Raw genomic sequence first — 15,108 nt, forward strand, 5'->3', positions numbered from 1 at the left:
TAAGTCATTGACTGTCCACCTTCTATTGCAGGACCTTGATTAGTTTATCTTTTTGTCTGGGCTATGGGGTCATTCCTGAATCCCCGCTCTATGCTGTGACTTCTGTAGTATTCAAGCCGTATCAATTTTGGGAGACTGACATTTGAGTTAAAACAAAGGTAAATAAATGGAACATGCTGTAGGCTATATCATCTTCCCAACCTTCTTTCCAGGTTCGCTGCTGTCGATGTTGTCTATGGCACCACAGTATAGAGTATATGGTTATAACGATCTTTAAAAAAAACCTTTTCACTGAGGAAAAACAAAATCCTGCAGAAATAAATCGGCTTAGTGGACAGAATTAGAGGGGAAGGGTTTGGAGCCAGGGTGGGATTAAGGAAAATTGTGTGAAATAAAGAGCGAGTGATCAGGAGTGACTGCGTGCGTCTGAGTCTGGAGGGCGGGAGAGAGAGAAAGAGAGAGAGAGAGAGAGAGCACTGAGTGAAGAGCATAGATTTTCATCCAATTCTATATCTGTTTTTCTAATCCTCGACTGCCGCTGCTTTGCAAAGCGGTGGTTCTAGGGTTGTTGGGAAGATAAATATTTTATTTCTCCGTGTCTCCGTATTGTTTCAAATACAGCTCTCTTCACTGGCAGTTCGTCCTTGTTGCGCCTGTTGAAGTGTATAGCCTATTAATTTCGAACTTCTATTTTCTCAGCGACACTTGAACTGCACCATGAACAGTTTGAGGGGACCACCCGAGCGGGTACATTTGGAATGGTGTGGATTACGCAGTCAAGAACCGGAGAACATGTAAACGCATATGGAGTTTGGGATTTATTGTCAAATATGGGAAAGATGACCGTCTTGTCTTTGTGCTTTCTCTTTTGCACGAATCTACTGGATTTAGCCGTTGGTGAGTAATATCGCTTTGCAGTAGACATGCTAAATATCCTCTGACAGTTTTTAGCAGCCCGCAACCTACGTGGAATGCACTTGCTCATTCCTAAGGACATCGTTTCGCAGTCTCATTTCATTGGTATTCTCTGGTTTACCTCCCTGCTCTTCGTGCCTGTCGGCACCGATCTACAATAAGAGTAGTGGGGTTTGTTTAAACAACTAACGTCAAGTAACCTAATTTTTAGTGGATTGACTGATGCTAACTTTCGTCATGGGATCAAAGTCAGGATTGTTTTTTTTCTATCGTGTACTAAATCCACAGCCCTTTGTAGACTGTCCTTCCCAGGCTACGTGCCGCCACGATGCGTTTGCAATGCAAGGATGGCACGGTTGGGTAAGATAGGAGAGAAGAGAGGGCAATGGGAATAGGAAGGGATTGAGTATTCTTGGCTGCACTAATACAATTTTCCCAGACCATGTATCAGCAGAAGACATGGAGAACTAAATAGACTCATTATTATCATCATCATCATAAAATATTGTTCTTGTTATCCTATATGGCCATATTTTGGGTTAGGATGAACGTTTTAGGATAGGCTATTGGGGTTGAGGAGAGTTGAGATGCAGTCCTTGTTGTTTTCAAATCTATCAACAAGCAAGTGTTTCATTTGGCTCTGCCAGGATGCTGAACACTGCACGAACTGAACCGATTAGCCATGATGTTTTCGCGGAACTCACATAAAGTGACAAATGGATCGTCAGTAGGTTATAGGACAAGTAGCTAAAAAAGACAATATCTCCCTCGCTTTCATGTGTGCTCACGTCACATTATAAAGCGCAATCCGATATTAACCATTGGTTAATGTCCGGCTTTAAACGTAAAAATGTAAAGTTTCTTGGATGATAAGTGTTTTCTCGCAGTAGCTGCCCTCCGACCCTCTTTATATTCGCCTTAGGTGTAATGGCATAGAAGCGAGCTCTCACACACACCAGAAATGATTGACAGACTCAGGTAGCAACATTTGGAGTGACAACAGGCACGCTGTGGTTACTCATGCTTGTTCTCGACCAGCTGCTTGACTGCTTCGTCGAAACTGCGCATCTCCTCATGCGGTAATCTCATGATGGCATTTAAGCCGAGCGTGAATCAGTGATGTGATGTGATAACTCCTGTGGTTCCCCTTCCCCTGCTGTTCACGCGGTGACAGAAAGAAAATCACAAAACGGTGCAAAATGAGACACTTGCTCTCTTCTCCAAGCGGTACATTGCAATGCGCATTGTAATTAAACTCAGTCATAGCATTTGCCTGCTGAATAGAATAAGACTAGATATCAGTAGTCTGTGAATCATACGAATTATTTATTTTCTCAACTACAACTCCTTAGTTGTGTTTTGCTGAACACCTGCATGGCAAATATTGTGTTCACAGCAAATCAGATGACTCATATTCATCCTTTTCTAATTTTAGCCTATACTTGTGCTTTTGTACCTTGAATGCATTCATTAAAGGAGCTCTAACTGAACAGGTGCCCATAAGAGTGACATGAAAGGAAAACTTGCAGTAGGTCAAACTTTTGCTAAGGGGGAAAAACAAAGCAATGTGATAATTACACAAATACAGCCTTTAACTGTAGTTTAAACTGGTCAGGAAAACATTATGTTCCCTGAGGGATATTTCTTAGAGTGTTGACTTTAACATTCTCCTGATTCAGCTACATCAATGCCATAATTTTTCCAAAAATGTACTTGCAGTGATGTTCACTCCATGTGTGAACTCTTAATTCAAGTGCGAGACTGCTCTGTACGCTGTAGAGAGATGTTGCTGTCTCATCCACTTAGCTTGCTGGGTCCTTTCTGCTTTCATCCACTCGGCTATACAGTAGGCCTACTTTGGAAAATCAAGCCTGGCCAAATAATATTGTACTCCCACTGCAACCTGCAAGTAGTCTTCTCCTCTGCTCACATGTGGAGTGAGAAACTTCTCATGGTCCAATCACAGATGAGGTGGAGCAGGGTATTGATTCACAGAGGGAGTCGTGATTTTTTACTTTTATTTTAGGGACTTGAAAGCAGCTTTCCTGTTGTGGAAGCCCACACATACCGGAAACGACAACTGGACTTCGGTCCTCTAAGCCATTTGTGGATTCATGTTGAAGGCCTAGCTGCTGAGGTCCAAGTGGTTTTATCTGAAAACCTGTTGCAGTGTCTAGACCTGTGCAAGGCGTGCAGTTTGGTTTGTTTTCCGCGATTTGACCTGGAGATAAATTCCTCCTCATCGATTTTATATGCCTCCTCACAGATCTTCAAGACTCGAACCATTGAGTAGGACTGATGCTTCCTTATGTTCCATCCTTCTTCAACAGTCTGTCATAGTCAATCTTTTATTTTTCAAGTTTTATCGACTTCTCAGGACAACTCATTTACATTCCTGCATTGTTGCCAAATGCTGGAGTATGCTGACTTTAAAACAAAGTTTTTTGATGATTTTGTGAAATGGAGTTATGTAGAGTCCTCTAACAAGAAACAGGATACAGAGCAATACTGTATAGTACCTTGGTTAACTTATATGCTGATGATGAACCATGTTAAATGGTTGGACTCTACTCTATCGGTGAATTGTACTTTTTTTCCTTGCCTCATGTAATGACAAACCATATCATGCACAGTCCAAGATAGCACTTTGTTGCAGGAGTATAGAAAATATAAAACACACAGTCGTCTGAACTGCAATTGACCCAAATGCAAATAGTTTAAGCAGCACTAATGCATTTTTTATGTTGATTAAATAATTACGACGTAACCCAAGAATAACAGTGGAAATCAGTGAAATATGCATTCCCTGATGATGCTCCTATTTGGAGATAGTGAATCTCCTCTGGTGAAGTACCTAAGCCTTTTATAAACAGGTCATCTGCCCAGTGCAGAATCAGATATCACCATAGTAGAACCATCTCTTGCCAATCTTTACTTGCTTGCATATATTTGCTTAGGCTATATATATTATTGATATACTTATTTATCCTATTTATCTGGTAGGCTGCACGTTTGAAAGACAAACTCTACTGTCATTGTGTTTCAATGTAAAACTACTATGTTTCAGTGGTAAGATAGCCCGAAATACAGCGGACAGGCTTTTCCCTTTAATTTTTGACCTATTACACCTGTCACTAGACCCTTGGCCATCCAGAGGAACATTGGCTCCTTATAGTAATTCAGGCTCCCTGGAGGGTTCTTCTGTTTCCTTCTCCAAGGAGAGTTCTTTCTCCTTATCCGTCACGGTCAGGCAAAGTATCTATACCGAAGCTAAAATGACTCGAGTCTTGGCAACCAAACAGGTCTTTTTCAGTAAGTACGCAGCAATTTGCTCTCCTTTGGCCAGGCTCATATTTCACTGACACTTGTCCACTCTAACCACAGAACATCCTGTTTTGTGTCTGTCAGTGTGTCATATGATCATGCTGTTTTTTATTTCTTCACTTGAACAGACTGAAGAACTGAGAACTGTACAGAATTCCCAAGACAACACTCTTGTTGAGCTTGCATCTTAAAAGACATCTTGTGGAACGGCAATGATTTTCGGATCTAACGGTCCAATAAATCTTAATTTCAAAAAGAGCCGCTTGAATTTTGAGAGGGTAATCTTCAATTAAGGGGATGAAATATGATTCAAATGCTTTTAAGTAGCACTTTCCAGCTCTCTTCTCTGGGTAGCATTGATATAGTCACGCTCCTATACTGCATCTGTTTGCTTTGCTTTCATTATAAAGGTTAACGGACCGTGCATTGCATTCATATAGGCCCAGGAGTTTTAAAGGAATCGTAAATTTTTTCTGCGTCCCTTGCGGCGGTGCCCTGAAATTGTCTCCTTGCCACGACTAACTCCTATTCCTGTTTAAAAGCCCCTTTAAATCCTCCGCACTCTGGGCCTCAGCTGTGTCCTGGCCCGTGGGACGTGACATTGGAAGGCGAACACAGCTTTGGCTCATCCTCATCAAGAGTGTGGCTCTCTTCAAATAACAAATGTGTCTGATGTTTTCCTAGTTCTTTGGTGCCACATCGTGTAATTTTTTCCTGTTTGTTGTTTTTGTCCATGGCTGTGTTTTGTTTTCATAACATTTTATGTTTCCTGGACAAAGTCAACTATTTGTGTTTATGCACTAGTGAAGTTTGCAATTTACGTACTGGTACAAACTCCTTACTCAGTTTACATTTAGGTGGCAAAGATTTTGCCTCCCATAATAACACCCAGACCAGTATACTAGACCTGGGACTGGGAGATGTCCTGTTTATGACATTAAATATAATTTTCCATCTCTGTAGACAGTAAAAGCCCCGTCACTACCCTAACAGTCCAACTTATAAAAAAGCATAGTCAGGGAGTGTTGTTCAGTGGGAGAGCTACTGAAAGACAATAAAAGAAACAATAAAAAACAGTGTGTTATGGGTTAGTGGTTAAAGCTTTTATGTATTATCCGATATAGTCGCTTCACCAGTGGCTTGGGGACACTATGGTGTGTGTTTGTGGCTGCGGTGTTGAAGATAGGTACCTGAGACATTATCATTATGTGAGCTGTGTGTTCGCCAGTAGAATCACTTTGTCTACGGGATGTTCAAGGGGAACTGTTGCATTAGTATGTTATCCGCGACCACAGCCTCAGACAATGAAGTCACAGCAAATCACGGTCAAGGACAGAATTGCAGTGAAGATGCACAATATAGAGGTGTGCCTTCCTGTAACAGCAATATTTCCTCGATGTTTCTGTGGATTACCAAATCAATCAACTCATGCACGGTTTGTTGCATCACTGTCAAACACTGACACATTAGCCCAACTGTTTGCTAGAGATATCCAGGAAACAGGAATTCCTGTCAAAGGATTAAACTGTTTTGACATTTGAAAGAGCCTATGTGTTAGTCTAATAAGACATCATTCTTTGAGAGGCAGACCATTTGGTATGGGACAAATTCAAAACTCATCGCACTTGAACAATCCAAAGCATTTGTTCGAGCCAATTAACCTTCTAACACTGTTCCGGTCAAAAATGACCGATTTACTCATTCCCTGTACCATAAATATGGCATTTTTCATCAGATTGCCTCAAGATCTTATGATATCCTTCACAAAAGGCTTTTGAACACATAGAATTTATTTTGACTATTTTCTTTGAATTTTGAGTGATTTATTCAACATAGAAACACTTTTTTTGTTTACGGTCAAAAATGACCGCCATAGGAAATTAATGGGAAAGAGTATACATTTCATCCAGGAGATAAAATATATCTCCTTACACACATTCCTACAACTTACCACCAATGTTCCCACACACATGCATGCATGCACACACAGAAGCACACACACACACACACAAACAGACACACATACAGTACACACACATGTACACCCACTCACAGACACACACACACACACACACACAAACACACACTCAGTACATGTTGTCAGTTCATGTTGTCATGTTGCCACTTGTACGTGTGAACCACCAATGTCCGCACAGGCATTCACGCACATACGTGAATAGGGGTGAACAGAAACACACCCACCCACACACCCATAAACAGACACACACACACATGTACACCCACTCACACACACATAACACACACACACACACACACACACACACACACACAGTTCACAGTTCATGTTGTCATGTTGCCACTTGTGCATGTGAACCACCAATGTTCACACACACAGGCATGCATGCACACACAGAAACACACACACCCCACACACACACACACACACAAACAGACACATACTGTACACACACATGTACACACACACACACACACACACACACACACACACACACAGTTCATGTTGTCATGTTGCCACATGTGCAGGAAAACCACCAATGTTTGCACACACATGCATTTTTCACACATGGAAACACTCACACCCACACACACAAACAGACACACACACACACACTCTCTCTCTCTCTCTTTCTCTCTCTTTGTCTGCACACATTCACGCACATACAGAAACCCACACACACAAACACACGTGATGTAGATGTTAATGTTCTAATAAGGGTCTGTTTACAATAATGTTCTATTAAATAATACTTTTTGTTATGGTATTGGTATTTAAGAGCAGTTAAAACTGTTCGGTCAAATTTGACCGCGAACAGTAAATTAAGGGGGGTAGCAACGAACAGTGTTTAAAGGTTAAACAGAGACGAGATAATGATTGCTACATTAAAAACATTTTCTGAATTCTGCAGAACATCCACATTTTTTTTTAAGTCCCCACAACACCATTTGTCCTCCCACTACAACTAGGCTCCAAACCCACCAAACAGTATAGTTGATTTTGGATAAAATTACCCAGTCTGAACTACCACTCAGATTTTGAAGCAGAAAATACCAAAGCCCAAAACAAGTCGAAAGCAATAGCCAGGAGGAGAGAGAGGAGAGCCCCAATCATTTTAGAGGATTCTTACTCGCAGTTCTCTAACAACAACAGATTTCTTTCAGATTTCTTTCAGATTTGTTCATCTTCTTACATCTTTTGTTTGGTCTCCACACGGGGAGATTTCTGATGGTTGCCATCCGCCCCCTTTCACCCGAAAGACCAAGTCTGTAATAGCAAAGGAACCTATTCAGTTAATCACCACTGTGGTGGCCAGCGCAACACCGAAGCACTGCAATCATTGAATGAAACAGTGCAATCATTACAGAGGTTGTAATTCGCATGGATTTCTGATTCTTTTTGTTCAATTATTTTGAAGGGGCCTCTTGTGGTGAGGGGCACAGAGGAGAATGAGGACAGTAAGTGGATGCAAACAATATGCTATAAATATCATCTGGCCATTTGGAACATGCTGCAGTTGACAGATGGGTAATGTGGAAGCCATTTATCTGACAGCATTTTCTCAATTTTCTATTACAAGTCTCCTACATTTTTCATGAGCCACCCATTTTCCTATCAGGTTATACAGTTACTGAATATGAACAAATACAAATAAAGAGTCACAGACTGGATATCACAGCACTGTCAGCTGGTGTACATCTGCCACCTGTAGCCAGAGTCCACTGACCCAGAAGTTGTAACACCTGGTTGTTTATGTTGTTGTTGTGTTAGTGTTGGGGGAGGTAAACAGGCACTAGTGACTTTTGTGGTTTTTAAACTGCCTGATGGACTTTTCATTTCAGAAAAAAAAATGCCATAGACCTACATCTTCAACGCCTTTGATTGACAACTGAATTGCATTGACAACTGCACTGCATTGACCTGCATACTGTACATCCCATGTCAATCTCTGAGTTCAGAATGTGCGGTTTTGGCCTGCCATAAGGACCTGTTCATAATCCTGCATAAATCCATTCCTCTCATTGCTGTCTTCGATCTCTTTAAGATTTCCCTTACCCTGAGAACAAGGTGTGAACTCAGTTTTAAGCAGCTATTGATTGTGTGGTTTGTTGAAGGAATGGCTCAAGGTATTGACCTTCTCTCCCTCTTTGCAGTGTGTCCAATGTGTTATATCCAAACACATGTCAATACATGCAATCCGTCTGTTTCAGAACCTAATGAAACTCACCTTTGTAGTCAGATCAATAATATGTGTCATATTTGTGATTGTATGGAAGTCAACTCAACTGCAACTGCAACTCCTAGAATCGCTTATAAAATAGCAATTCATGCACCTTAATGTGCTGGAAGTAGGACACTTGACTTGACCCTTAAAACAAAAGGTTAACAAACAAAAGAGGAGAGCTCTTTCTTGTTTACAGACACATGGTGTAACTGTGCACAGACCAAAGCTCTCTTATTTTGCGTTCATTACCTTGGTCTCTTCACCATATACTGTAGTCCCATCAATCTATAGTGGATCTTGTGAGTGCTGTTCAAAGAGGTTGTAACTGATGTCATTTTCTGAGGAAAGAAAGAAAACTTTCTCCCTGATGGTTTCTGAAAGAAAGTTTAGGTAAGTTTGAATTACTAGATGGCTCCTCTTAGCTTGTGAGCTTAGAGTCCTGTGCGCTCACTAACTCAGTAGAATACAATCTGTTCAATCAGACAGACCGGGCCCCTTATTGAGAGGTCCATCACGACTGCAGAACGGCATTCGTTTCTGACAGCGCTACTCAACCAGGGTTCGACCAAGGGAAAACAGGTTCTGGAAGGGTGTTTGGCTCGGGGTCATGGTGCAAAGGACCCTAGGGTGAAATTACTCCGAACCATCACTTTAATGAAGGTCAAACAGTAACACTATAGTCATGTCTTGTGTCAAAAGACAGCTTCTGACCCCCACACACACACACACACACACACACTCACACACACACACTAGATTACTGGAGCATTGTAATCAGTGAAGCTGGATTGGGAGTTTTGAAGGCTCATTTTAGTCAATTGCAAGCTGGTCGTCAGGGCCGCCGATCACAAGTGTAGCAGCAGATTTAGCAGAGTTAAAGCGCTATATGCAGGAGATGATCCTAGCCTCGCCTCTGCTCTGTCCCCGTCTGGCTGTGACAGCTGGACTTGAGTCACAGGAAGTCGGGATAGATATTGGTAGGAATGGGGGTGGGGGGGCAAGCTTCTACCTTCCACCAATCACCATCCCCCTAGCTCCGTGCCACTCTTAGCACTTACATAAAGCGATTAGATAAATATGGAAAAGAAAATATGGGAAATGTAGGCTTGAAGTGATTTCATCTGCCTCTTTTTTGGTAGTTCTGTTGCGTGTTGAGAGAGTATTTTAAATCAACCTTCAGTGTGTGCTCTCTTTTTTCCATTACACAGTATTATGGAGAGGCATTGCTTAAGAGAGTTTAGTGGTTCTAAAATGAAACGGAAGAAAAAAAGAAGTGGCCACTGCTGGGGATTTGCTCTTTACAAGCGTATATTAAACTTTCATATCAGCAAAATATTTATCCCTTACAAAAGGAATGCTGTGGTTGGAATTTTCAACCTGCCGATTGCTGTAGAACAACAGCACAATCATTCTGTCCAATACGTTTGCATATTTTTGTCTGTCCCTCAGAGCATCCAGGAGTATGTCATTATTGCCCAGCAAAATGCTGCTCTTCATTTATGCTATATCCGTCAAGAATATGTTTAGCACTGTTGCATTGTTACTGTTTGCCGAGTTATCTGCGGTACCTGTGATGACATGCAGCACTGCTATACAATCATTTCTGTTCCCTGATGATAACAATAGATATTGTGGCTGCCAAGAATGAACCCATTCACAATCGTATTTCCAGCTTTGTCCAGACACACACCTACCAAGAACAGTGTGCATTATGAGTCTCTGATGGTAGAATTGGATAAGTTCATTCCAGGTGTGTATCAGTGTCATGCAGGAAGAGATGACAAAGGGAGGTAATGGAGATATTGCAACTACTTTCTATGCACCTACTGTATTTCACTGTGTGTGTGTGTGTGTGTGTGTGTCTTTTTCAGATGAGTCAGCCTTTGAATATAATTTTTGTGTCGTTTTTCTGTCAGAGTGGATATGTGAGACAGTATGTGGTGAGTGTGTGGTGCCCTACTGGCGTGGTGTGCGAGGAGTAGAGTGATAGGGAAACGGAGATGTGAGAGCAGTTTGCACCAGAAGCCTCGGGGCTCATGGTTTTATCAGTTACTGCGGCTGCAGCATCACTGCACGACTCCCATCCCAGATCAGGCCAGAGACAGTGACGTTAGCAGAGGCAAAATGCTAAACTTGTTACATAGACTGAGAAGCCCTTTGCTGTCAGAGGAGTAATGATCTAAATATCGGACGTTTATCCCATTTCATATATGTAGATGCAACCCTATGTTCTGTATACACACACACACACACACACACACACACACACACACACACACACACACACACACACACACACACACACACACATACACATAAACACATAAACACACACACACACATTAAAGTTAATCTTCCACATGCATATAAAGATCATTTTCCACATATTCATTCTCTCTCCCTCTCTCTCCTTCTCCATCTGTCTCTTTCTCTCTCATATTTAAAAAAAAATTGTACATGCTGTCAACATCGTCCACATACTCCCTACTCTACATGTAAATAACTTATACTCGAACTCAAGCAGTCTCCTCAATATGCGCTCGTTTACGTCTTAATTTCTTTTCACGCTGAAGTTCTGACTCTTGCCGATATGAGCCTGTCAACAAAATGAGGCGTCCGAGTGACTGGGTTGTCTCCAGAGGCGTGTGTGTCACATCTGTTTTCTGCTGTGGAGCAAATAGCTGTCCCTGCTCTATGTATTTTACATTTTGGGGCCAACTTAAATGTCTTAGACCTCAGATAGGAAGTCCATTAACATATTTTATTAACAGATGCCCTCTAAAATTAGTTCATATTGGGGTTGAGTCGTTTCCCTTCTGACTGGGCCCTTGGGGGAGTGTAGAGGATGCGAGGTCAGGGAGAGCAGGAGAGGGAAATTGATCCCTCAACACAAATAATGTAGGGAAATTACTCAGGTCCCTTGTCTCTCTCTTGTAGCCCATGCATTTGCTACCTCCAAGGTCAAAAGGGCGTGAAGTGGCTCAAAGAGTTGAGTGATGGGCAAGACTTTATACATCTGTACTTGCCATCTGAATGCGTCGCATGGTGGCTTTTATGTTACAAGGCTGTAACAGACGGCTAGGCGATAGAAAGCTGTGGGCGTGGTGTTTGTGGTACTGTGTGATGTTAGTGTTATTGTTGCGTCACTTGAAGTAGTGACGCAGATGCTGCTGTTTTTGTCCTGCTTGTTCATTAGCTACTGTGTTATCTGTGAACCACATACACACCAGATCTAACATCTTAGCTTCTTTAGCAAGGCAGGTTAAGACCATGATTGCATACTTTAGGACTAGTGCATCTTCTGATAATGAGTTTTGCACCACCCTGTTTAACTTGCCTCTACACATGGACAGAGAAAAACCCTCATTCTGAGTCATTTACTGCAATTACATGTAATGGAAGTAGCTTGTGCTGAAGTGATTACAACCACAACGACTCATGAATATTGTAAAATATGTCCACTAGATGTATGATAAGGTGTGGCATGAATTTTGCACATGGACAAATGTCTGGCTTACCACAAATGTCTTGTTTTGTTTTGTTGGCCACTTTTTGTAGTTTGTTTTCTTATAGTACATGTCCTGCTTTGCCATTTTATACCTTGCTGTCACCTTTTGCTGCTCTAAGAATGCAAATTTCTCCATTGTGGGACAAATAAAAGAATATCTTGTCTAATCTTATCTCCGTCTGAAGGCTGATCTAATATTTGCAACAATACTAATGTGTCATCTCTGCTTCAGCGTGAGAAGGAGAATGCTTACGTTAAAGGTTATGTTATAGGCAATTTCATGTACCTATAGCATAAATCTGCACGTAAAGCACAAGACATCCTCTGAGTACCCAGTCGCCTGGAGATGTGGAAGCTTTATTGAAACAGCAACTGCAGAGCGTTTACGTGGTTGCCCTTAGTAATGGTGCGAAAGAATCATTATTCCACAACAACTGTTCATTTTACAATAACTATTTTTTTTTTGTTTTGTTTTTTGCCTACTGTTTGTTTGTTGAGCGCAGTGCATCAATTCAGAACAGCCACCTCTGTAGACACAGTTATTCAGTTGAGGGAAATTGCTTCACTTTATGTGACATTCTAGTTATGATGTTTTTCGATAGAACTGAACGCACAATGTTGGACTGTTGAAAGATGAACAGGTAATGAAGGCCTGCAACCAAAGCAATCCTACTCTACTGCGCAGAGCAGCTGTTCAACAACTGACCTTACACACTGTAAAGGTCTGGCCTCAGGTTTTTTACTTTACATTTTCCTTTAAGGGTTCCAGCAGCCCGCTAAATGTCTTCATGTCTTTAAGTGTGCCCAAAGTGGAGTGGAGCTGTGGAGTGGAGTGGCAAAGTGTTCTCAGAGCAAGTGCAGACAGTTGGAAGTCCGAGAACATCCAGTGTTTCCGCTAGATTTTTTTTTAACAGTGGCTGATATTCGGTACCGGTACTCAGCGGTACTTTTTTCTGGTACTTTACTCTCTCTGAATCTGTAGTGGGTGACTGTTGACTGTTGAATGTATTGGTGGAGCTACCAAGTTTAGTCCAACAAAATGTTGGATTTGCATTAGGCCTACTTGCTGCAAATATACACATGTGCTGATTAACAGAATGATTTGTTCTGGTTTGATTTCATCAGGTTTTACTTAAATGTGGGATCACAATCCTGGGAAAAAAAGAGGCTGCCAAACTAAAGCCCCTCTGCTGAAGCAACCTGCCATTATTGTGCGCTTCTTTCAACCCCTCAAACAGCTTAAGCTGAGACAGAGAGCTGAATAAGACAACTAGGATACAATTATGCTTATCACGTGAAAGTCAACTATATTCTGCACATGCTTCTCTCTGCACAAACACACTTCAAAACAAATCTGAACAGTGCCAAAAGAGATTGTGGCCAAAAATATACTGTATTACCTCTGCTGTGGTTTTGCACTTGTCTCACCAGGATGTGCTCTCCTCCAGTGCCGGAAGTTGGCATCAGTTGATTTAACGTGAATGGGTATTCGGTAACACTGACTTCATTTGTTAAGTACTGTTAAAAGTACAGAGTTCGGTGCCAAGCCCTAGTGTCCTTTTGACAATTACATCACATGGAGGCAGCTGCCTTTGAGCTGTGACCATTCAGGGATTACAGAATGTCACAATTGGTCTCAGTCGGACAGGCTTCAAAAACAACTGCTCCCATCGCCCATGCCCACGCCCACGCCCACGCCTACACCCACACCCACACACCCACACCCACCCTCGCCCTCATCCACACCCCACATCAGACTCTTCCCATTGTGTCTTTTGCTTTGTTGTGTCCTAATGTGGATTATGTGATGTGCTTATCATGTTTAAACATGGACGCTGTGTGATAACAATCACCCATCAAACCCACGCATCATGCATAGGCAGCCCACTACAGTGTAGGGAGCTCACAGACTATGCATAACACTGGGCTACATATATGTGCATATTTGAGCTTGAGGAGGTTTTCCTTTTGCAAGAAAGCATCTTCAAATGCAGGTTGCTGCGTAGAGAAGTGGATTTGTTTGGTGTCACCGTGACCTCCATCTGAGCAACAGTGGGCCTGGGCGCGCTCCGTCTGCGTTAGAGATGCACATATAAGCACAGCTTTCATTACCATTTATAAAGTATGTCAAATATGAGATGGTACGTCTGGAGATGCATCTGCTCTGTTCTGCTGCCTGGAGACAGAAAGAGAGAGAGAGAGAGAGAGAGAGAGAGAGAGAAAGAGAAAAAGCAAAATATAAAGGTGATTGCATGCAGGTGGACAAGGGCAAGCTTACGGGCGGCAGAGAAATATTCATGCGAGCAACAGCCGTGTGGAACCTGTTATTGCCTGGTCTTGGTGGCAAACAACACCTTACCTGGAGTAATACAGAATTCCATTTGAATCTCTGACAGTTAACCGGGCTGCCTGCCCGTCATAAGCTGCAATCCCTCTCTGCATTGATTCCCCTCCGATCTGCGTGCAGCTGCTCTTGTTAACACTGTCAGTGGAGGCGGTCGTCTCCATCACTCAGCATCGACGCTGACGGAACTGATTTTTTTTTACCCCCCCCCCCTCTTTTTTTATGTCTTTTACATTCCTCCAAGGCTGCCCATGCTTTTTACCTCTTAAGACCTTTCACTACATGTGTGTTTGTCTTTTTTATTTTTATTTCTACTAAGCGTTGACCCAGATTCCGCCTACACATTCATAGGAGGTAGCGTCACATGAGGAGGGGGAGCATTTCATGATGAGCGACGGCGCACGACTGGATAAAACAGACGTCTTAGCCGCTGTGTTCCTCTTGAGTTGCGTTTGTGTCGTTTGACCCTGTGAGCGCATTTGAAAGGCGTGTGGTGTTAGTTCACCTCTCTTTGTCGCTTCGCATCAGTGTGACACGCTGCTGCTCCTCCTCTTGGTGTCATAAGCCCAGGCAGCTGTGGTAACTGTCTAATGGTATTGGGTGTGGTGTTGGTGGTGGTAGGTTGTCTGTGTGTGTGTGTGTGTGTGTGTGTGTGTGTGGTGGTGGGGAGTCCAGTCTCCCCAATCCCTCACACCCTGAAGAGGAGGCTTACTTTCGCAAGGGGAGCAGCTTTCAGATTAAGAGAGAGGGAATAAAAACATGGTGAGAGCGAGAGAAGGGGAAAGAGAGATAGAGAGAGAGAGAGATGGAGAGAG

General features: G+C 42.4%; 1 protein-coding gene across 1 annotated transcript in view; it reads left to right on the top strand.

Moving 5' to 3' along the window:
- Positions 1-438: 438 nt before the first annotated feature.
- The window catches only part of igsf21a (immunoglobin superfamily, member 21a), a 205,024-nt gene continuing 190,354 nt past the window's right edge, over positions 439-15,108 (top strand). Inside the window, exon 1 of the mRNA XM_048254468.1 lies at positions 439-897. Within this exon, the coding sequence (XP_048110425.1) occupies positions 759-897 (139 nt within the window). The 5' untranslated portion in view covers positions 439-758. The remainder of the gene's footprint in view (positions 898-15,108) is intronic.

This window comes from Alosa alosa, chromosome 10 (genome assembly GCF_017589495.1).
Source record: "Alosa alosa isolate M-15738 ecotype Scorff River chromosome 10, AALO_Geno_1.1, whole genome shotgun sequence".
In the NCBI taxonomy this organism is placed as follows: domain Eukaryota; kingdom Metazoa; phylum Chordata; class Actinopteri; order Clupeiformes; family Clupeidae; genus Alosa; species Alosa alosa.